We start from the raw sequence: 15,606 nt of genomic DNA on the forward strand, positions 1-15,606 counted from the left end.
CATCGGATCTGAGTTTTCTCCAATCCGATGGTATATTTTAACTTAAAGCGTCCCCATCACCATGGGAACGCCTCTATGTTAGAATATACCATCAGATTTGAGTTAGATCGTGAAACTCAGATCCGACAGTATATTCTAACACAGAGGCGTTCCCATAGTGATGGGGACGCTTCTAGTTAGAATATACTGAGAACTGTGTACATGACTGCCCCCTGCTGCCTGGCAGCACCCGATCTCTTACAGGGGGCTGTGATCCGCACAATTAACCCCTCAGGTGCCGCACCTGAAGGGGTTAATTGTGCATATCATAGCCCCCTGTAAGAGATCAGGGGCTGCCAGGCAGCAGGGGGCAGACCCTCCTCCCTCCCCAGTTTGAATATCATTGGTGGCCAGTGTGCGCCCCGCCCCCCCTCTATTGTAATATCATTGGTGGCCAGTGTGCGGCCTCCCCTCTCGTCCCCCCCCCCCCCCTGCCCGATCATTGGTGGCAGCGGAGAGTTCCGATCGGAGTCCCAGTTTAATCGCTGGGGCTCCGATCGGTAACCGTGGCAACCAGGACGCTACTGCAGGCCTGGTTGCCATGGTTACTTAGCAATATTACAATATTAGAAGCATCATACACTGCTCAAAAAAATAAAGGGAACACTTAAACAACACAATGTAACTCCAAGTCAATCACACTTCTGTAAAATCAAACTGTCCACCTAGGAAGCAACACTGAGTGACAATCAATTTCACATGCTGTTGTGCAAATGGGATAGACAACAGGTGGAAATTATAGGCAATTAGCAAGATACCCCCAATAAAGGAGTGGTTCTGCAGGTGGTGACCATAGTGTCACGGAACCATGAACCAGACGTACAACAAGGGATAAGTGAAAATAAGAAGGCTTTATTGAAAATAAAGCTGTAAAGCAAAAGTCCAAACGGATGGCGAAACCGAAGCAGAGTCTTTGCGAAGCCAGGGGTCAGGAACCAGAAGCGTAGTCAGACGAAGCCAGGATCAGGAACCAGCAGGGTAGTCAGACGAAGCCAGGATCAGGAACCAGCAGGGTAGTCGGACGAAACCAGGATCAGGAACCAGAAGCAGCAGCAGTCTAGAAGCATGTGAACACAGGAGGACCAAGCAAGGAACTGAAGCCACAGACCTCCTATATATATGAGCTAGGCATCCAGCTCCTCCCAGTGGGAAGGAGGAGCCGCAGGGTGGGAGGCTACAAGAAACCAAGATGGCCGCCAGCACATGTCAAACGAAGGAGAACAGCAAGAAGGTAAGACCATGACAGTACCTCCCCCTCAAGGGCCCCTCCTCCGCGGAGTAAAGAACGGTGTCACGGAACCATGAACCAGACGTACAACAAGAGATAAGTGAAAATAAGAAGGCTTTATTGAAAATAAAGCTGTAAAGCAAAAGTCCAAACGGATGGTGAAACCGAGCAGAGTCTTTGCGAAGCCAGAGGTCAGGAACCAGAAGGGTAGTCAGACGAAGCCAGGATCAGGAACCAGCAGGGTAGTCAGACGAAGCCAGGATCAGGAACCAGCAGGGTAGTCAGACGAAGCCAGGATCAGGAACCAGCAGGGTAGTCAGACGAAGCCAGGATCAGGAACCAGAAGCAGCAGCAGTCTTAGAAGCATGTGAACACAAGAGGACCAAGCAAGGAACTGAAGCCACAGACCTCCTATATATATGAGCTAGGCATCCAGCTCCTCCCAGGGGAAGGAGGAGCCGCAGGGTGGAAGGCTACAAGAAACCCAGAAACCAAGATGGCCGCCAGCACATGTCAAACGAAGGAGAGCAGCAAGCAGGTAAGACCATGACAGTACCTCCCCCTCAAGGGCCCCTCCTCCGCGGAGCACAAAACGGTTTCTGAGGGAAGCGTGCGTGGAAGGCTCGGAGCAAGGCAGGAGCATGGACATCTGCGGAGGGAACCCAGGAACGCTCCTCTGGACCATAACCACGCCAATGGACCAAAAACTGCAACCGACCGCGGACCAGGTGTGAGTCCAGGATATTGCTCACCTCATATTCCTCACGATTGCCCACTTGGACCGGACGAGGCCGAGGAACCGAGGAAGTGAAACGATTACACACCAGTGGCTTCAACAGGGAGACATGAAACACGTTGGAGATCCGCATGCCAGGAGGAAGCGCAAGGGCATAGGCTACCGGGTTTACCCTGCGAAGCACTCGGAAGGGACCAACAAAGCGAGGCGCCAGCTTGGGAGTGGGCACTCGAAGGTTGAGGTTGCGGGTGGACAACCATACACGGTCTCCGACCTGGTAGGAAGGAGCAGGCGCTCGTCTGCGATCAGCCTGGAGTCTCTGGCGCTGCGCAGAGACCTCAAGGGACTTCTGGATCTGTACCCAAGAAGCACGTAGGACGGAAAGGTGATCCTCTACAGCCGGAATATCCTGGGGAGAGAATACCTCCGGTAACACGGCAGGTTGGAACCCATAATTGGCCATGAAGGGAGACGTCCCAGAGGAAGAGTTCACCGCCGTGTTCCTGGCAAACTCAGCCCAAGGCAGGAGGTCAACCCAATTGTCTTGGTGATCGGAGACATAGCAACGAAGGAATTGCTCCAAGGCCTGATTGGATCGTTCTGCGGCCCCATTGGACTGAGGGTGGTAGGCCGAGGAGAAGGAGAGATGAATCCCCAACTGGGAGCAAAAGGCGCGCCAGAACCTGGACACAAACTGACTCCCCCGATCCGACACAATCTCCTTGGGCAAACCGTGCAACCGGAAGACCTCCCTGGCAAAAATCGTGGCCAACTCTTGTGCAGAGGGTAACTTCTTGAGAGGAACACAGTGGCACATTTTGGAAAACCGATCCACAATCATGAGAATGACCGTATGGCCTCGGGATGCAGGGAGGTCCACAATGAAATCCATCCCCAGGTGTGACCATGGGCGCTCCCCGGTGGCTATGGGTTGCAGAAGGCCCAACGGAAGGTGCCGAGGGGACTTACTCTGGGCACAAACGGAGCATGCCGCTACATATGCGGCGATGTCGGAACGTAGGGAAGGCCACCAGAACAGACGTGAAACAGCCCAGGACAGCTGATTCTTTCCAGGATGCCCCGCGGTCTTGGAGTTATGGTAGGTTCGCAACAACCGAGTGCGCAACTCCTCAGGCACAAAACATCTGCCGTTGGGTCTCCCAGAGGGAGCACCAGATTGAGCCGCCAAAATCTGCTCACCCAGGGGAGAGGTCAGGCTGGTGCGAATGGCGGCCAAGATCTGATTCGGAGGTATGACCGAAGTCGGAATCGACTCCTCCCTGGACAGCTCGGAGTACTGCCGTGATAAGGCATCCGCCCTGATGTTCTTGGAACCGGGTAGGTAGGAGACCACGTAATTAAAACGTGACAAGAACAGAGCCCATCTGGCCTGACGTGGTGTCAATCTCTTGGCCTCAGAAAGGTAGGTCAGATTCTTGTGGTCCGTCAGGATGAGGACCGGAACCACCGAACCCTCGAGCAAGTGCCTCCATTCTTTAAGGGCCTGCACGATGGCCAATAACTCCCTGTCACCAATCTGATAGTTGCACTCCACGGAAGACAGTTTCCGGGAGTAAAACCCACAAGGAAGCAGAGGACCCTCTGGTGTTCTACGCTGAGACAGAAGGGCGCCTACTCCCGTCTCAGACGCGTCCACCTCGAGGACAAAGGGCAACCCAGGGTTGGGATGCGACAGAATCGGAGCCGACACAAAGGCGGACTTTAGAGCCTCAAAAGCTCGGATGGCCTCGAGCGGCCAGACCTGGGAATTACTGCCCTTCCTGGTCAGATCCGTGAGAGGCTTGGCTAGCATGGAAAAGTCCCTGATGAACTTCCGATAATAATTGGCGAAGCCCAAAAAGCGCTGCAGGGAACGAAGACCACTGGGCTGGGGCCACTGTAAGACAGCCGAAACCTTCTCAGGATCCATGGAGAACCCCTCAGCGGAAATGATGTAACCTAAGAAGGTTACCTGGATCGGTGAAATTCGCATTTCTCAAGCTTACCGAACAGCTTGTTCTCTCGTAACCGTTGCAACACTCGTCTGACATCCAGAATGTGGGCCTCCATGGATTCAGAATATACCAAGATGTCATCCAAATAGACCACCACACACTGCTGCAACAGGTCACGGAAAACATCGTTGATGAATTCCTGAAAGACTGCGGGCGCATTGCACAACCCAAAGGGCATAACCAAGGATTCATAATGACCGGTCCTGGTGTTAAACGCGGTCTTCCACTCATCGCCCGCCTTGATCCTTACCAGGTTATATGCCGCCCTCAGGTCGAGTTTGGTAAAGACCGTGGCCCCTTTAAGGCGATCGAACAGCTCGGAAATCAAGGGTATCGGGTAAGCGTTCTTGATCGTGATGCGATTGAGACCCCTGTAATCGATGCAAGGCCTCAACTCACCGCCCTTCTTTTTCACAAAGAAAAATCCAGCCCCTGCCGGGGACGAGGATTTGCGAATGTGTCCGCGTGAAAGCGCCTCCCTCACGTACTCCTCCATGGCCTCATTCTCCGCTACCGACAGTGGATAGACTTTGCCACGAGGAGGAACGGCACCAGATTGTAACTCTATGGCACAATCGTATGGGCGGTGCGGAGGTAGGGCAACCGCGCGCACCTTATCAAATACATCCCGGTACTCCTCGTATTCAGGAGGCAACAGAGAGTCCGAGGAAGTACACAGCAACTTGACAGACCCATGGATGCAACTAGCCCCACACTGCGGTGACCACGAGAGGATCTCGGCCGATCTCCAATCGAAAGTCGGATTATGCTTCCGGAGCCAGGGGTACCCCAAGACCACCGAGTAGTGTGGAGACGAAATAACCTGGAGGCAGACCGACTCTCTGTGAACGGCACCAATGGCTATCCCCACTGGAAGGGTCTCATGAGTCACGTGTGGCGGCAGAAGGGGTCTGCCGTCTATCGCCTCAAGAGCCAGTGGGGAACCTCGAGCCTGCAGAGGAATGGAATTGGCGGCAGCGAACACATTATCAATGAACAAACCACCAGCACCAGAGTCCACCAACGCCTGGGTCGTCACCGAGCCCCCGACCCAGGAGAGGACAACAGTGATCAGTGGTTTGTCAACACGGGAAACCGGGGACGAGGAGACTCCACCCAAGATCTGCCCCCGACAGGATCTCAGGTGCGAGCGTTTCCCGGACGGTTCGGACATGCCAACCGAAAATGCCCACCGAGACCACAGTACATGCATCGGCCCTCGCGTCTCCGGAGTACCCTATCCCCCTCGGACAGGCGAGCAAACCCCAGCTGCATGGGTTCACCCCCAGACAAGTCATCCCCAGGAGGCGTGGGAGGAGAGGGAGGCACGGGTGGGACAGCAAACGTAGGCGCCAATCTGTTAGAAAACCTCCGCAGGCTCTCCTTAAAGGAAGGTCTCTCCCTGAGTCTGGTGTCAATCAAAATCAGGAAAGAAATAAGAGACTCGAGCTCCACTGGTAGGTCCTTAGCAGCAACCTCATCCTTCAAGGCATCCGAGAGACCATGAGAGAAAGCAGCGACCAGAGCCTCATTATTCCAGCCCACCTCTGCTGCCAGGGTACGAAACTCAATGGCGTATTCAGCTACGGATCGTGAACCCTGTCTGATGGACATAAGGAGCTTCGCAGCAGAGGCAGCACGAGCCGGCACATCGAATACCTTCCGAAGAGAAGCAACAAAACCGGAAAACTCGGCAACCACCGGATTGTTGTTCTCCCATAAAGGGCTGGCCCAGGCCAAGGCCTTGTCCGAGAGCAGCGAGATCAAGAAGCCCACCTTTGATCTCTCAGTAGGAAAGGCATGTGGCAGCAACTCGAAATAAATGCCCACCTGGTTAAGGAAACCTCGGCACTGAGTTGGCTCTCCCCCAAAGCGCTGTGGAAGAGGGGCAGAACCGGTCATACCCCGAAACACCGCAGGTGCAACAACAGGTGTCGGGGTAGACTCTGGCGCAACAACCGGAGCGGCAGTAGGAGCGGGCCCAGGAGCGACAACCGACCGAGCGACAACCGACCCATCGGCAACGGGAGCGAAATGAGCCGTGCGTTCAAGCAGGGTTTGCAACGCCACAGCGAACCGACCCAACAGGTGATCCTGCTGATCAAGTCTGGCAACCAGCGTGGGTAGCGAGGATGGCCCTGTACCGTCAGAATTCATGGCTTGGTCCTAATGTCACGGAACCATGAACCAGACGTACAACAAGGGATAAGTGAAAATAAGAAGGCTTTATTGAAAATAAAGCTGTAAAGCAAAAGTCCAAACGGATGGCGAAACCGAAGCAGAGTCTTTGCGAAGCCAGGGGTCAGGAACCAGAAGGGTAGTCAGACGAAGCCAGGATCAGGAACCAGCAGGGTAGTCAGACGAAGCCAGGATCAGGAACCAGCAGGGTAGTCAGACGAAGCCAGGATCAGGAACCAGCAGGGTAGTCGGACGAAACCAGGATCAGGAACCAGAAGCAGCAGCAGTCTAGAAGCATGTGAACACAGGAGGACCAAGCAAGGAACTGAAGCCACAGACCTCCTATATATATGAGCTAGGCATCCAGCTCCTCCCAGTGGGAAGGAGGAGCCGCAGGGTGGGAGGCTACAAGAAACCCAGAAACCAAGATGGCCGCCAGCACATGTCAAACGAAGGAGAACAGCAAGAAGGTAAGACCATGACACATAGACCACTTCTCAGTTCCTATGCTTCCTGGCTGATGTTTTGGTCACTTTTGAATGCTGGCGGTGCTTTCACTCTAGTGGTAGCATGAGACGGAGTCTACAACCCACACAAGTGGCTCAGGTAGTGCAGCTTATCCAGGATGGCACATCAATGCGAGCTGTGGCAAGAAGGTTTGCTGTGTCTGTCAGCGTAGTGTCCAGAGCATGGAGGCGCTACCAGGAGACAGGCCAGTACATCAGGACACGTGGAGGAGGTCGTAGGAGGGCAACAACCCAGCATCAGGACCGCTACCTCCACCTTTGTGCAAGGAGGAACAGGAGGAGCACTGCCAGAGCCCTGCAAAATGACCTCCAGCAGGCCACAAATGTGCATGTGAACAAAGGATCCCAGCAGTCGCGTCTTTGTGAATCAAATGTCTTTTATTCCATAGGACCAGGTGCCTTCATCAACAGGTAATCCAAATACAAACTTAACAGACTATATATGCTCTACAGTCACCGCCCACAGGAGCAAAAGTCCATCCCATAAAGGGAATGGCCAAAAAGTAACAGGTGTAATCAATTTAATAATAGACAAACCAAAGCAGAGAAAAAAGCATCTAGATAGATATTTCATCTTACATTTGTAGATAATACTCCTGTATAACTTTCAAATTTTCAATACCTGAGAAATAAACAGCAAAATATTATAAATATATAACAAAATTATTATATTACAGATACATAACCTCATATTCCCTATTGAGGCCTCTAGGGTGCAATGTGTCCAATGTATGGATCCAAAAGGCTTCCCTCCGTAGCAACATCTTATTAATGTCACCCCCCCCTCCGTGGTCTAATCACCTGCTCTATAACCTGGAATTTCAGTTGGGCAATAGAATGTCTGCACTTTTCAAAGTGGCTTGGAATGGGTAATAATAAATTTTTAGTTCTAATGGTCGATTTGTGTTTGTTAATTCTGTCCCTCACTGCCTGCATTGTCTGACCAATGTACAACAGACCACAAGGGCATTTAATCAGATAAACAACATTTGAAGACTCGCATGTTACGTCAAAGTGTATTATCAACACCGCGTAAAGGGACGTTCCCCTGCCTGCATTGTCTCCAGTGTTCACACATCATAAAGGGCCCTACATTTTATCATCATCTGATTAAATGCCCTTGTGGTCTGTTGTACATTGGTCAGACAATGCAGGCAGTGAGGGACAGAATTAACAAACACAAATCGACCATTAGAACAAAAAATTTATTATTACCCATTCCAAGCCACTTTGAAAAGTGCAGACATTCTATTGCCCAACTGAAATTCCAGGTTATAGAGCAGGTGATTAGACCACGGAGGGGGGGTGACATTAATAAGATGTTGCTACGGAGGGAAGCCTTTTGGATCCATACATTGGACACATTGCACCCTAGAGGCCTCAATAGGGAATATGAGGTTATGTATCTGTAATATAATAATTTTGTTATATATTTATAATATTTTGCTGTTTATTTCTCAGGTATTGAAAATTTGAAAGTTATACAAGAGTATTATCTACAAATGTAAGATGAAATATCTATCTAGATGCTTTTTTCTCTGCTTTGGTTTGTCTATTATTAAATTGATTACACCTGTTACTTTTTGGCCATTCCCTTTATGGGATGGACTTTTGCTCCTGTGGGCGGTGACTGTAGAGCATATATAGTCTGTTAAATTTGTATTTGGATTACCTGTTGATGAAGGCACCTGGTCCTATGGAATAAAAGACATTTGATTCACAAAGACGCGACTGCTGGGATCCTACTGTGGATTGACGTCCTCTCCCGTGCAGCGTGCATTTGAGTGAGTGCTGGTTTCCCCACATCTAAATACAAATGTGCATGTGTCTGCTCAAACGGTCAGAAACAGACTCCATGAGGGTGATATGAGGGCCCGACGTCCACAGGTGGGGGTTGTGCTTACAGCCCAACACCGTGCAGGACGTTTGGCATTTGCCAGAGAACACCAAGATTGGCAAATTCGCCACTGGCGCCCTGTGCTCTTCACAGATGAAAGCAGGTTCACACTGAGCACATGTGCCTGCAGCATCCTCCAGCATGACCGGTTTGGCATTGGGTCAGTAATGGTGTGGGGTGGCATTTCTTTGGAGGGCCGCACAGCCCTCCATGTGCTCGCCAGAGGTAGCCTGACTGCCATTAGGTACCGAGATGAGATCCTCAGACCCCTTGTGAGACCATATGCTGGTGCGGTTGGCCCTGGGTTCCTCCTAATGCAAGACAATGCTAGACCTCATGTGGCTGGAGTGTGTCAGCAGTTCCTGCAAGACGAAGGCATTGATGCTATGGACTGGCCCGCCCGTTCCCCAGACCTGAATCCAATTGAGCACACCTGGGACATCATGTCTCGCTCTATCCACCAACGTCACGTTGCACCACAGACTGTCCAGGAGTTGGCAGATGCTTTAGTCCAGGTCTGGGAGGAGATCCCTCAGGAGACCGTCCGCCACCTCATCAGGAGCATGCACAGGCGTTGTAGGGAGGTCATACAGGCACGTGGAGGCCACACACACTACTGAGCCTCATTTTGACTTGTTTTAAGGACATTACATCAAAGTTGGATCAGCTTGTAGTGTGTTTTTCCACTTTAATTTTGAGTGTGACTCCAGATCCAGACCTCCATGGGTTAAAAAATTTGATTTCCATTTTTTTATTTTTGTGTGATTTTGTTGTCAGCACATTCAACTATGTAAAGAACAAAGTATTTCAGAAGAATATTTAATTAATTCAGATCTAGGATGTGTTATTTTTGTGTTCCCTTTATTTTTTTGAGCAGTGTACTTACCTGCTGCGCTGTCTGTGACCGGCCGGGAGCTCCTCCTACTGGTAAGTGACAGGTCTGTGCAGCGCATTGCTTAAAGATCTGTCACTTACCAGTAGGAGGAGCTCCCGGCCGGTCACAGACAGCGCAGCAGGTAAGTATGATGCTTCTAATATTGTAATATTGCTAAGTAACCATGGCAACCAGGCCTGTAGTAGCGTCATGGTTACCGATCGGAGCTCCAGAGCGATTAAACTGGGACTCCGATCGGAACTCTCCGCTGCCACCAATGATCGGGGGAGGGGGGGGGGGGGGGGGGGGGAGGGGGGGGGGGGGGGGGGGGGGGGGGGAGGCCGAACACTGGCCACCGATGATATTACAATAGGGGGGGGGGGGGGGGGGGGGGGGGGGGGGCGGGGGGGCCGCACACTGGCCACCAATGATATTCAAACTGGGGAGGGAGGGGGGGGTGCCCTCCCTGCCTGCCTGGCAGCCCCTGATCTCTTATAGGGGGCTATGATATGCACAATTAACCCCTCAGCCTGAGGTGCAGCACCTGAGGGGTTAATTGTGTGGATCACAGACCCCTGTAAGAGATCGGGTGCTGCCAGGCAGCAGGGGGCAGTCATGTACACAGTTCTCAGTATATTCTAACTAGAAGCGTCCCCATCACTATGGGAACGCCTCTGTGTTAGAATATACTGTCGGATATGAGTTTTCACGAAGTGAAAACTCATCTCTGAAAAAGCTTTTATGCAGACGGATCTTCGGATCCGTCTGTATGAAAGTAACCTACGGATCACGGATGCCAATCTTGTGTGCATCCGTGTTCTTTCACGGACCCATTGACTTGAATGGGTCCGTGAACCGTTGTCCGTCAAAAATAGGACAGGTCATATTTTTTTGACGGACAGGAAACACGGATCACGGATGCGGCTGCAAAGCGGTGCATTATCTGATTTTTCCACGGACCCATTGAAAGTCAATGGGTCCGTGAAAAAAAAAACGGAAAACGGCCACGGATGCACACAACGGTCGTGTGCATGAGGCCTAACATGGAGGCTATCTGTGTTGTGTCAGTGATTTTGCACAGACCCATAGACTTCAATGGGCGTGTTTGGTCGCCATCACACACCAAAGAACTGCAAGTCTCCGTGATTTTTTTTTTCACTGACCCACAGTCAGTAAAAATATTGATGTGTGAACAAACATTTAAACCAATTGGTACAGATAGCACACGTGAAAAACGGAACGAGGCACAACGCGGTAGCTCTTTTTGCAACAAATTGAACGCCTCAGAAAACTGATAAATATTTTTGTACAATTTGGATGATCCGGTTCTATTAAAAACCGAACAGACTTGAAAAAGTAAGGCTACTTTAATATTTTCAGTTTTCTCCCCATTCATTGTCAATGTAAACAAAACGTAACTGATGTAAGAAGGTACAAGGAATCATCGTGGATGATAGGTACGTGTCACCGAGGGTCCTGGCCTCGGTGGAGTAAGAGGCAGTTTTTATGTGTCAGCAGCAGTTGCTAACTGACACCTTAATACTTAGCATGGCTGTCATAGCTAATTCAGGACGGCTCTTACTGGGAGTAGTCAAAGTGCTGGGTGGGTGACTACTCCCCGTGTTCCAGGCCGGCTTTTGCCAGGTGTGTGGATTTACCTCCCTCTGACAGTGGAGCTCAGGAGTCTGTGTGCTGGAGGACTCGGGCCCCTCTAAAGGCGAACAGGCCGCCTATGGACTTGATGAGGCTGAACGGCTAACGGAGTGAAAAGGTGACTTTTACTGTTTATGGACTTTCCTTGTGCGTGAACAAACACCAAGCCGCCTGCGTTTTGTGGTCCACCAATGTGTGAATAAACACCGCTGTTTGATTCCAGAACCGTGCACTTTGCCGCTATGCTGCATCCGCTAGTCCTAACTACCAGAGCCGGACGCGGAGGTGGTCTCATGTAGTGGTCAGAGAAGCTATCCGATAAAAACCGCACAGCGTAGTGTGTGACGACTGCCAGACCCAGTACATAGTGTGCAGGACCAGAGCGCTGCGGAGAAGAATATCGGAGCGCATGGCGACTTTAGAAATATTATTCCTAGTAACAATGATCATTTCAGCCGCATCCAAGCATTTTTTGCAGCTTCACATTATGTTTCTGGCCGTGCCCGCATTGCGGTCCGCAATATATATACGGATACCGGCCGCGCGCTCACCATATCACGGATGCAGAACCATTCACGGAAGCACTACAGAATTCAGTGGCATTTCGGCCCGTGCCTCTGCACCGCAAAAAAAAAAATTAAACGTGTACTATTTTTTTGCGGTGCGGACTAATGCGTCTGCACCGGTCACACAATTTGCGGTCCCCAATGCACGGAACGCGTCGGCATCCAAGCGGTTTCTGCAGGTTTATTGAGAAAAGGTGAGAAGGTCACTAAACCCCCAGCGTAGAGGGGACTGGCAATGCGAAATACAAGCGAGAGAAACCCTACCGATTTGACAAGGGTTAACCGTCGGCACCCGGAGTGGTCACAGCCGTCAGAGGGGACACCGCTCACCTGTCGGCAGCCGGCGCGGGGTTTTCTCCCCTCCTCTGCAGGATCAGAGCGGGAGCTGGACGGACAGAGGTCTGTTTTCAGCCTTACAATCTATGTGACCTGCGCCCAGCACTGTCCCCCCCAGGGTCCCACTCCCCTCGGCCGTGCTACTTTCAGCTGGTGTGGACTTAGATTTTAGGATTCTCCAGGTAGGACACGGGCGAGATCCTCTCAGCGGCTCCATCATCATCATCATCGTCGTCTTTATTACAATGTAAACACAAGAACAGCAGAAAAGTTTCCTGGAGGAGGAACGGTCAGCACTTTATTATAATACTGAGGCTGGGGTTGGCACGGCGCCCTCTGCTGATAGAGCTGCTGTCGCGGCTCCTCAGGGGCGGGGCTTGCAGCTTCACACCGCTGTCAGCACGGAGGGGGGTTTGTTTTTCACGCTGCTGGTGATTATCCCCGGTCTCTTCTTGGTCGGTGGGAGCTGGGCCTGGCCGCGGCTGGAATTGTGCTGCAATGGAGAAGGATTGTAATACTGTCACAGCCGTCACCTCGTCATATAATATAACCGTGGCGGCGTTAATGGCGTCACTCACCTTACGGTCGGACTGGATTCTGGCATTGTTGAACGGGAGGGACCCCGGCGCCTCCATTAATAACTCCTGCTGAAGTTTATCATATCTCTCCTGGTCGTCTTCACCCTGTGACAAGATAACAGCGATAACAGCTCAGCTGCTGAAATGCTCTGTGCTGCTGGTGGGCTGGCGTTGGTGGTCCTGATGAGCATATGTTTCCCTTCCTCAGTCCTTAGTGCTCCCTGCTCATTTAAAGGGGTGCTCCACCTCAGAAATGCCTGGCATCAGTTGTGCCAAGGCCCCTGCGTCTTCTCTGCCTCCGGTGACAGACTGGTTGCTATGACAATGGTTACTACAATGTATCCCTAGCAACCAGACTGTCAGACAGGAAGCGCAGAGGCGGATTGTCATTGTACGGCTCCTGGAAGGGATCACGTGACACCACTGATGACATCATACAGACTCACCAATGACAGCAGCTTATTCACAGGGATCATCCAGGATCTCAGGGGCCCGGCCAATTTCACGGAATTCTCCTCCGGGATGACAAACGACTCGTTATACCAAGCCTCAAACTCTGTGTGAAAGGAAGGAGACATGTTATAACATTATTAATAACCCCCGACCCCATGCTTTACACTGCGGCTCTGCTCCACCAGGGCTCAACTAGCAGTGATTACTTATGTTGTGTATTCAAGTCTGCAGCAGTCTAAACTCCACCTCATCTCTTGTCAGAGGCTCAGGATGCTGATCTGTCCCCCATGCTTTACACTGCGGCTCTGCTTTCTCAGATGTGTACATGCACAAACTCAGCAGAACATGGTGACAAGATACAGTGAGGACAGAAGAAGATCAGGTACTGAGGGGGAGGAGCCTATATGAAGGCCCGATACTCTATATGGAAATAGCACCCCCCCCCCCCGTGTAAGTGAGGGACCTCCGGAGGGGTCACAGCTCTCAGCCCCCCCTGCCGTCAGAGCCAGCTCACCTGTAAGCAGCCGCTGCCGGCACTGGTCCACTAGCTTCTGGCAGTACTGCACCTCGGCCTTCAGGTCTTGCAGCTCGTCGTAGTCCGCCCGGTACTGCTTCTTCAAGTCCTTGAGCCTGCAGATCAGTCCGAACTCATGCTCGTCAATGATGACCTGTCCCTCATCACTGATGTATTCACCTGAGTGGGAGACACGGGTCACCACAGCCACCACACGAGGGCGCCACAAACATCATACAAGACAAGGTGGAGCCACATATAGCTGAGCGCTGCTGAGGAAGGAAAGCGGTGAAGGGGCTCAGCACTCAATGAAGTTCTAAATCCTGCAGAATAGTGAGCGCAGCTCTGGAGTATAATACAGGATGTAACTCAGGATCAGTACAGGATAAGTAATGTATGTACACAGTGACTGCACCAGCAGAATAGTGAGTGCAGCTCTGGAGTATAATACAGGATGTAACTCAGGATCAGTACAGGATAAGTAATGTATGTACACAGTGACTGCACCAGCAGAATAGTGAGTGCAGCTCTGGAGTATAATACAGGATGTAACTCAGGATCAGTACAGGATAAGTAATGTATGTACACAGTGACTGCACCAGCAGAATAGTGAGTGCAGCTCTGGAGTATAATACAGGATGTAACTCAGGATCAGTACAGGATAATTAATGTATGTACACAGTGACTGCACCAGCAGAATAGTGAGTGCAGCTCTGGAGTATAATACAGGATGTAACTCAGGATCAGTACAGGATAAGTAATGTACGTAAGCAGTGACTGTACCAGCAGAATAGTGAGTGCAGCTCTGGAGTATAGTACAGGATGTAACTACTTATCCTGTACTGATCCTGAGTTACATCCTGTACTATACTCCAGAGCTGCACTCACTATTTTGCTGGTACAGTCACTGCTTACATACATTACTCATCCTGTACTGATCCTGAGTTACATCCTGTATTATACTCCAGAGCTGCACTCACTATTCTGCTGGTGCAGTCACTGTGTACATTACATTACTTATCCTGTACTGATCCTGAGTTACATCCTGTATTATACTCCAGAGCTGCACTCACTGTTCTGCTGGTGCAGTCACTGTGTACATACATTACTTATCCTATACTGATCCTGAGTTACATCCTGTATTATACTCCAGAGCTGCACTCACTATTCTGCTGGTGCAGTCACTGTGTACATACATTACTTATCCTGTACTGATCCTGAATGTATGTACATAGTGAGTGCAGCTCTGGAGTATAATACAGGATGTAACTCAGGATCAGTACAGGATAAGTAATGTATGTACACAGTGACTGCACCAGCAGAATAGTGAGTGCAGCTCTGGAGTATAATACAGGATGTAACTCAGGATCAGTACAGGATAAGTAATGTATGTACACAGTGACTGCACCAGCAGAATAGTGAGTGCAGCTCTGGAGTATAATACAGGATGTAACTCAGGATCAGTACAGGATAAGTAATGTAATGTACACAGTGACTGCACCAGCAGAATAGTGAGTGCAGCTCTGGAGTATAATACAGGATGTAACTCAGGATCAGTACAGGATAAGTAATGTATGTACACAGTGACTGCACCGTCAGAATAGTGAGTGCAGCTCTGGAGTATAATACAGGGTGTAACTCAGGATCAGTACAGGATAAGTAATGTATGTACACAGTGACTGCACCAGCAGAATAGTGAGTGCAGCTCTGGAGTATAATACAGGATGTAACTCAGGATCAGTACAGGATAAGTAATGTATGTACACAGTGACTGCACCAGCAGAACAGTGAGTGCAGCTCTGGAGTATAATACAGGATGTAACTCAGGATCAGTACAGGATAAGTAATGTAATGTACACAGTGACTGCACCAGCAGAATAGTGAGTGCAGCTCTGGAGTATAATACAGGATGTAACTCAGGATCAGTACAGGATAAGTAATGTATGTACACAGTGACTGCACCAGCAGAATAGTGAGTGCAGCTCTGGAGTATAATACAGGATGTAACTCAG

General features: G+C 50.6%; 1 protein-coding gene across 3 annotated transcripts in view; it reads right to left on the bottom strand.

Annotated features, from left to right (window-relative positions):
- Positions 1-12,275: 12,275 nt before the first annotated feature.
- Positions 12,276-15,606, bottom strand: part of KIF9 (kinesin family member 9) — a 49,997-nt gene continuing 46,666 nt past the window's right edge. For all 3 annotated transcript variants that reach the window (XM_040431480.1, XM_040431477.1, XM_040431479.1), the window contains exons 18-21: positions 13,595-13,774; positions 13,074-13,183; positions 12,628-12,732; positions 12,276-12,542 (exon numbers count right to left, since the gene is read on the bottom strand). In XM_040431480.1, coding sequence (XP_040287414.1) covers positions 12,435-12,542; positions 12,628-12,732; positions 13,074-13,183; positions 13,595-13,774 — 503 coding nt within the window. In that variant the 3' untranslated portion in view covers positions 12,276-12,434. The remainder of the gene's footprint in view (positions 12,543-12,627; positions 12,733-13,073; positions 13,184-13,594; positions 13,775-15,606) is intronic.

The sequence above is a fragment of the Bufo bufo genome, chromosome 5, assembly GCF_905171765.1.
Source record: "Bufo bufo chromosome 5, aBufBuf1.1, whole genome shotgun sequence".
Taxonomy (NCBI): Eukaryota; Metazoa; Chordata; class Amphibia; order Anura; family Bufonidae; genus Bufo; species Bufo bufo.